The 8,651-nt window shown below is 44.2% G+C and overlaps 1 protein-coding gene across 1 annotated transcript in view; it reads left to right on the top strand.

Moving 5' to 3' along the window:
- The window catches only part of LOC140284905 (melanoma receptor tyrosine-protein kinase-like), a 49,057-nt gene that overhangs the window by 34,597 nt on the left and 5,809 nt on the right, over nt 1–8,651 (top strand). The window contains exons 19-26 of the mRNA XM_072378922.1: nt 90–188; nt 2,627–2,812; nt 3,148–3,303; nt 3,418–3,493; nt 4,830–4,976; nt 6,823–6,920; nt 7,534–7,677; nt 7,937–8,030. Of these exons, the coding sequence (XP_072235023.1) occupies nt 90–188; nt 2,627–2,812; nt 3,148–3,303; nt 3,418–3,493; nt 4,830–4,976; nt 6,823–6,920; nt 7,534–7,677; nt 7,937–8,030 (1,000 nt within the window). The remainder of the gene's footprint in view (nt 1–89; nt 189–2,626; nt 2,813–3,147; nt 3,304–3,417; nt 3,494–4,829; nt 4,977–6,822; nt 6,921–7,533; nt 7,678–7,936; nt 8,031–8,651) is intronic.

Here is an 8,651-nt window from a genome sequence, read left to right on the forward strand (position 1 = left end):
GACGCCGTTTGGTTTCAGCACATTTCTGCATGCTACCTGTCAATCTGGATGAGTTCCAGGAGAAATGATCATGCAATGTGTGTGTTTAGGGTTTATGGATCCCCGAAGGGGAGAACGTGAAGATCCCAGTTGCCATCAAAGTTCTCAGGGAGGCCACCTCACCCAAAGCCAACCAAGAAGTCCTGGATGTAAGAGTTCTCGTTTCATTTTGTTCCGTTACCCTGCTTGGTTGAGAGCAGCATCTTTTTTTATTATTTATTAACCTTTATTTCTACAGGTAAAATCTCACTGAGACCCAGGGAGACCTGTTTTAGGCAGCAGCAGAACCCAAAGTTACAGATTAACTGAACGTCCAAGAGACAAAAACAGGAAGATATGATCATTAGTAATAATAAAATGAAAGAAAAAAGGAACTAGTTAAGTACAGAACATGTGCAGACCCCCACTGACTGTCTCACCTGCCTTCCTACAAGTCATCTGAAGTCCTCTAGTGAAATAAAACATGTTACAGGCGCAGCATCAGCAGTTCAGTACGGACTGGGGGGTAAATGTGATGAAATCCAGGGACCGGAGGCTATGATCAGGCTGTTTCCGTGTCAAGTCTGTGGACAAATAGGAGGGGAGTCGTCCAATGATGGATTTATAGATAAACAGATACCAGTGGGTGGTTCTGAGCATGGAAAGTGAAGAGTACAAAGTGCAGTGATGTGTTTACAGCCAGTTCTGAACCTCAAAGATCCGTGATATGCAGCATCCAGTAGCTGTAGGGAGTGAGCAGAGGCATTCATATAAACATCACCAGAATCCAGGAGTGGCTGCAACAACACGTTTTCTGGCATTAAAGGAAAAACAGGCTCTATTTCTGAAGAAAAACCCCAGTTTTAATTGAAGTTTCTTGGGCCGTAACCATGTTATCTGTTTGAAATGAATGCGGGCGGCACATCGGTAAAGAATCCACTCCGACCTGCACTGATCTTTGTGAATATCTGAGGTTTATCCATAATATCAGTCCTGAGGCTGGATGAACCAGGCCAGGAAGGAGAGGTGGGATCAGAAATGGCAAAGATTCCCACGTCCTCCCAGTAATCTTTGCTCTACGTTGAAGGCGCTGTTGAATTCCCCCGAGCTTCCCCACAGAGAGTTGGCTCCTCCCACACAGTTCACCGGGAAAGTTCAGCCGTTAAGCAGATACTCTGCATGTCTCTGAGTGTTAAAACATTTCTGTTCCTGTTTTAATCTTGTTGCTAATTTCAATTAAACCAATGAAAAGCCTTCAGAGCAGGGATGTCAAAGTCCGGTCCTGGAGGGCCGCTGTCCTGCAGGTTTTAGATGTTTCCCTGCAGGTTTTAGATGTTTCCCTGCAGGTTTTAGATGTTTTCCTGCAGGTTTTAGATGTTTCCCTGCAGGTTTTAGATGTTTCCCTGCAGGTTTTAGACGTTTTCCTGCAGGTTTTAGCTGTTTCCCTGCAGGTTTTAGATGTTTCCCTGCTGGTTTTAGATGTTTCCCTGCAGGTTTTAGATGTTTCCCTGCAGGTTTTAGATGTTTCCCTGCAGGTTTTAGATGTTTCCCTGCAGGTTTTAGATGTTTCCCTGCAGGTTTTAGATGTTTTCCTGCAGGTTTTAGATGTTTCCTGCTCCAAAACACCTGATTCAGATCAATGCCTCATTAGCTGGTTTGTGCAGAACGTAACAATCTTTTGAAGAGATAAATTTAATCCGAATCAGGTGCGTTGAAGCAGGGAAACATCTAAAACCTGCAGGACAGCGGCCCTCCAGGACCGGAGTTTGACATCCCTGCTTTAGGGCGTCAACTTGGATCTTTTTCCTGCCACTTGGGGGCTGTGTTGGAACTGTTTGGTGGCCTTTATCTTTTTCCAGCCTCAGAAGTCTTAGTAAACAAAGTGAATGTCCATTCTTCATCTACTTCTGTTAACGTCGCTTTACAGGAGAGGAAGTCAGGTGGATCGTCTCAGTTTCCTGATCCAGTGCCTTGGTCTTACAGACTTCCATCCATCTCTCTTCTTTGCGGCCCATACAGAGCACTGAACTAACATAACACACAATATTAACTCGTTTTAACAGACGAAAAGCAGAGAGAAGTCAGCAGCTGGCACTCTAAGCCAAAGAATAAACCCTGTTAGTCCACTTTAGCAGCATTAACCCAAAACCTGTCCATGCAAAACACTTTTATGGGGTTTTGGGACAGAAGCGCGATGAAATAATCAGAGATTACTGTTTTATTTAACTTCCCTGTCGTCACAATCTGAGCTCTGCCTCCTTTGTTCTGCAGTTCCCAAAGTGAATGTTGGAGTCAGTTACATCTGCTCCTGAGCTGCAGCCAAAAGAAAGCAGCTTTCAGGAGCTGTTATGGACATTAGACTGAGACAGAGAGGAGAAAATAAAATGCTCAACCAATCAGAAATGTTATGCAAGGCCTACCTCAGGAGTTCTACCCGACGACCAGGACCCTTTTTGGGAGCTAAAACCTCTCCTTTGGGTTGTGTTTATCCCATAAAAGACCCTGGTTCCTGGGTTATTATCCAGTGATGTGTGCCGCCACGCTGCAGTAAGACCTGGTTTTCACCATGTGATGTTTCCTGGTTCTGACCTGAGATGAATCTGTGCAGGAGGCGTACGTGATGGCGAGCGTGGATCACCCTCACGTGTGTCGTCTCCTGGGGATCTGCCTGACGTCGTCGGTGCAGCTGGTGACCCAGCTGATGCCGTACGGCTGCTTGCTGGACTACGTCCGACACCACGGGGATCAAATCAGTGCTCAGTGGATGCTCAACTGGTGTGTCCAGATAGCCAAGGTGAGCAAACCAACTCCTACCTGTGCCTGAGGCATCAGCTCCGTCTGCAGCTTGATTTAATCCTGTTGAGGTCCGTTAATCTGTTTTAAGTCTCAGTTGGATTTTTAATAGCTGGGAAAAGCACAAACATCAAGGTCTTGAGCTCCGTGTAAAATCTGCTGCAACATTAATCCGTCTTTGCTCACCATTAGAAGCCTTCAGCCTGGTTTTAAACACATGCAGAAACACTTTATTCAACATAATCCCAAAGTTCTTAGACACAGAATGAACATTTCTACATGGATGCAAGTGTCGAACAAGAAAAAGAACAATCCAAAAAGCTGTTTTCTTCTCAGGGGATGAACTACTTGGAGGAGCGACACCTGGTGCATCGAGACCTGGCAGCGAGGAACGTCCTGTTGAAAAATCCGAACCACGTGAAGATCACCGACTTCGGCCTCGCCAAGCTGCTGACAGCCGATGAGAAAGAATACCACGCTGACGGAGGAAAGGTGCGTCTTCATTTCACCCGGGGCTACGATAGGAACAGGCTGCCTTTCTGCGAGAGCATCAGATGACTTATAAAGATCCTGCTCTGTGTTTTTGCTGTTTTCGCCTCCCTGAAGGTTCCCATTAAGTGGATGGCGTTGGAGTCGATCCTCCAGTGGACCTACACCCATCAGAGTGATGTCTGGAGCTACGGTGAGGCAACCTTCCTGCTCTCCAGCCCCCAGGAGACCCCCAGGAGACCCCCAGGCAACACTTTACTCCAGAGCACCTGTTGCTGACTTCTGGCTGCTCTGTACTCAGATTTTACTCTAATTATCATTTCTTTCTGGTTTGTGTTGCTTTTGAAGAAAGAAGAACCAAAACGCAGGTTTAAAACTTGCTTTGCTGTTTTACCTGCTAAACTTAGCTTCAAACAAACAGAAAATAACCTGTTACACCTATCTTTTTACATGTTTTCTGCATCAAAAACATGAAATACTCCAACGTTTCTACCAGCCAGTGTTCTGCTTATCCCGGACAAGCCCCCATCTGCTGCATCAGTCTCATCAGGGGCAGCACACTGAAGCCTTTGCTCAGATAACATTAACGTGAATCCAAACTGAATGAAAACAGAGGCGTCCTAAAAGCACCTTGTTCTACAGTAAAGTGTAAAAGCTAATGCCAGTGTGAGGGAAAAAAAAGAAACGGGTTTTATTTACCCAAAGAACATAATATCAGGGCCCATAAAAGAGGTCAAATGAACAAAACAAAGTAATAACTTCAAACCAACTGTTCAAATGACGAGTAACTTAACAAAGAACCAAACAGGAAACAAAGGAGAACTTAAATACTGGCTGATCAGACCAAGTTTGAACACATACTAACAAATAAAGAAACAGAACCTAACAGTTCATTTAATAACCACTCAAACAAAGAATTAACTAAATAACTAAAAAAACAAATTACTTGTAAATCTAAAGGAATACAGCTTAACATCTAAAGGATGTAAACTACACCATGCCCCCCCCTTGGTACAAGCTCATTGCACTTCGTCTTCTTTGCCTGCAGCTTGTGCTCACCTTTGCCCCCCCCCAGCTCTCATATGGCTCCTCCCAGCACCGATAAAAGAAAAGAAAACAGGTTTAACGTATAAAACAAATTTAACAAAGTTGAAAATACAATTAGATCTAAATGTGCGCGCTTACAAACAGAAATAATGTATTTCAACTTAGTTTAAACAAATATGTAAACAAAATTATATCAAGAAATACACAGAACATAGCTGAAAGTGTCGGGGTTACCGAGTATTTAGCTGTAGGTGCAGCCATCACAGCCAGATAAAAACAAGCTGTGAGCCTGAAAGTCTTGAATAGTCTCCCAGGTGGGAGGAGGAAAGATAAGGACCGGAGAGGATGAGGCACTGGTCATACAGCCCAAAGCATCGCCCCAGACCTCCTTTAACTGCTGCCTACAAGGCAGCCTCCATCGGGTAAATGCTGTCTTTATGGCTCGTCTTCATCAACACGCTCTACCTGTCGATGCTCTGCAGGTGTGACGGTGTGGGAGCTGATGACGTTTGGCTCCAAACCGTACGACGGCATCCCGGCCAGCGAGATCGCTTTGGTGCTGGAGAGGGGAGAGCGGCTGCCTCAGCCCCCCATCTGCACCATCGACGTCTACATGATCATGGTCAAATGTAAGGAAAACCCTGCGAGTCGGGCTGGGTGCAAAGCCGTGGGGCTCAGAGTGGGACGTAAATGTTTTCGTCCCAGTTTTTCTCACCATCATTGAGCTTGTAGATCAGGGATGTCAAACTCAGAAATGGCAAAGATTCCCACGTCCTTCCAGTAATCTTTGCTCTACGTTGAAGGCGCTGTTGAATTCCCCCGAGCTTCCCCACAGAGAGTTGGCTCCTCCCACACAGTTCACCGGGAAAGTTCAGCCGTTAAGCAGATACTCTGCATGTCTCTGAGTGTTAAAACATTTCTGTTCCTGTTTTAATCGTGTTGCTAATTTCAATTAAACCAATGAAAAGCCTTCAGAGCAGGGATGTGAAACTCCTGGAGGGCCGCTGTCCTGCAGGTTTTAGACGTTTCCCTGAAGGTTTTAGATGTTTTCCTGCAGGTTTTAGACGTTTCCCTGCAGGTTTTAGATGTTTCCCTGCAGGTTTTAGATGTTTCCCTGCAGGTTTTAGACGTTTTCCTGCAGGTTTTAGATGTTTCCCTGCAGGTTTTAGATGTTTTCCTGCAGGTTTTAGCTGTTTCCCTGCAGGTTTTAGATGTTTCCCTGCAGGTTTTAGACGTTTTCCTGCAGGTTTTAGACGTTTCCCTGCAGGTTTTAGATGTTTTCCTGCAGGTTTTAGACGTTTCCCTGCAGGTTTTAGATGTTTCCCTGCAGGTTTTAGATGTTTCCCTGCAGGTTTTAGACGTTTTCCTGCAGGTTTTAGATGTTTCCCTGCAGGTTTTAGACGTTTTCCTGCAGGTTTTAGATGTTTCCCTGCAGGTTTTAGATGTTTCCCTGCAGGTTTTAGACGTTTCCCTGCAGGTTTTAGATGTTTCCTGCAGGTTTTAGATGTTTCCCTGCAGGTTTTAGACGTTTCCCTGCAGGTTTTAGACGTTTCCCTGCAGGTTTTAGATGTTTCCCTGCAGGTTTTAGACGTTTTCCTGCAGGTTTTAGATGTTTCCCTGCAGGTTTTAGATGTTTTCCTGCAGGTTTTAGCTGTTTTCCTGCAGGTTTTAGATGTTTCCTGCAGGTTTTAGATGTTTCCCTGCAGGTTTTAGATGTTTCCCTGCAGGTTTTAGATGTTTTCCTGCAGGTTTTAGATGTTTCCCTGCAGGTTTTAGATGTTTCCCTGCAGGTTTTAGACGTTTCCCTGCAGGTTTTAGACGTTTCCCTGCAGGTTTTAGATGTTTCCCTGCAGGTTTTAGATGTTTCCCTGCAGGTTTTAGACGTTTCCCTGCAGGTTTTAGATGTTTCCCTGCAGGTTTTAGATGTTTCCCTGCAGGTTTTAGATGTTTCCCTGCAGGTTTTAGATGTTTCCCTGCAGGTTTCAGATGTTTTCCTGCAGGTTTTAGATGTTTCCCTGCAGGTTTTAGATGTTTCCCTGCAGGTTTTAGATGTTTCCCTGCAGGTTTTAGACGTTTCCCTGCAGGTTTTAGATGTTTCCCTGCAGGTTTTAGATGTTTCCCTGCAGGTTTTAGATGTTTCCCTGATTCAGATCAATGCCTCATTAGCTGGTTTGTGCAGAATGTAACAATCTTTAGAAGAGATCCATTTACTCTGAATCAGGTGCGTTGAAGCAGGGAAACATCTAAAACCTGCAGGACAGCGGCCCTCCAGGACCGGAGTTTCACATCCCTGCTGTAGATAAACACTGAAGAACAGGGACACCAAACGAGTTGTAGATTTATCAGATAAAAGCTCAAACATTTTTACATGAAACACCAAAGGTGTTGACTGTGTGGTAGCTTCAGACAGAGAACAAAGAACTATCCACTGAGCAGCTGAAGAAAACCCGTAAATAATCCCCTGTTTTCCTGCAGGCTGGATGATCAACCCGTCGTGTCGTCCCAGGTTCAGAGAGCTGATTGTGGACTTCTCTCAAATGGCCCGTGACCCATCCAGGTACCTGGTGATACAGGTATGTTATCTATCTATCTATCTATCTATCTATCTATCTATCTATCTATCTATCTATCTATCTATCTATCTATCTATCTATCTATCTATCTATCTATCTATCTATCTATCTATCTATCCATCTATCCATCTATCCATCTATCCATCTATCCATCTATCCATCTATCCATCTATCCATCTATCCATCCATCCATCCATCCATCCATCCATCCATCCATCCATCCATCCATCCTATTTTAACAGAAATGATGTAACTTTCACCATATTTAAAGAGTTCTTTATTCCTTAAAAACTGGTCAGCTTTAGTGAACCATGCCCGATTCACAAGTTCCAAGTTCGATTTTTGCTAAACGTAAAGAAATATGAAGGCTTCATGACACTAACAACACAAACTGTAACTTTCTTCAACACCTCTGGATCTCTCCATGTTTGTCTCAGGAAATGTGGCTCATTAGTTCTTCATAGATGCAGCTACCAAACAAAAGTAATCTCCCCCTCTTCTTTTGTGCCGTAGCTGCTGGAGAATCCCGTCCAGATTACTGATAAAAGCTGTAAAGATGGAAAATGTCTGTTTGTAGCAGAGACTGAACACTGTGACCCGCCTTGTGTCTCAGGGTGACCTGCCAAGTCCTTCAGACAGCAGGTTTTACTCCCGCCTGCTCAGCTCGGACGACACGGAGGACGTGGTGGACGCAGACGAATACCTGCTGCCATGTAAACGCCTGGGTAACCACGGCAACCCGTCCTGCAGCGCCACGGTATGAACACACACTGAGACACACGGTTCGCAGCACAGTTTCAGTGCTTTTAGGTTTGTATTTAAGTCGTTTTTTGATGGTTATATTCTTGGTAAGTGCTGAGTAAGGAGTTATTAGCTGTTATTTATATAAAAACCAAACATTTTCCAGTGTTTGTGGCCCTCCTCTGTGTCGAATTACCTGTTTCTGTGCGTCAGAGTTGTTAAAAAGCAGCTCGCTCTGAATATTTATGTATAAAAGACGATTTCCTTCATATCAGGACGGCCGCCCAGTCAGAGAGAACAGCATCGCCCTGCGGTACATCACCGATCCCACTCACAGTGCTCTGGGTAAAGAGGACTTCACCGGCCACGGTACCGTCACCAAACATGATCCAAATCAGTTCCTTTAAAGCAGGGGGGTCAAATACACAGAGGGTTCAGCGTTTATTAAAACATATTGAAGCTATCGCACAAAGCCTATTGAACCAGAACCAGAACAAACTTCTCTGAAAGAAAAGTCACATGTCCTTACATACATTAAATGAATAAAGCAATATTTTGTTGTGGCTCTGTCACTAACTTAAAAAGGCAAGTTTATTAGTCTTTATTTATAGAACAATTCAACAACAAGGGGATTCAAAGTGCTTTACAGAGACATGAAAAGAGAAGAAATAAAAAGCAGGATTTAAAATGTAAACAAAAGAAAGAAATAGGAACAATGGATAAAATCAGAAAAGATTATATCTATGAAAGATAAAATCAGGAGTTAAAATATGAAACTCAAGCTTATTCAAAAGCAGCTGAAAATAGATGTTTCTTCAGCCTGGACTTAAATCCTGAGAGTTTCAGCTGATCTGAGGCTTTCTGGGAGTTTGTTCCAGACATGTGGAGCATAGAAGCTGAATGCAGCTTCTCCAGGTCTGGTTCTGACTCTGGGAACTGATAAAGAACCGGATCCAGATGACCTGAGGGGTCTGGGAGGTTCATAGTGGG

Source organism: Leuresthes tenuis, unplaced genomic scaffold (assembly GCF_036924035.1).
Source record: "Leuresthes tenuis unplaced genomic scaffold, fLeuTen1.0.hap1 SCAF_24, whole genome shotgun sequence".
Classification (NCBI taxonomy): domain Eukaryota; kingdom Metazoa; phylum Chordata; class Actinopteri; order Atheriniformes; family Atherinopsidae; genus Leuresthes; species Leuresthes tenuis.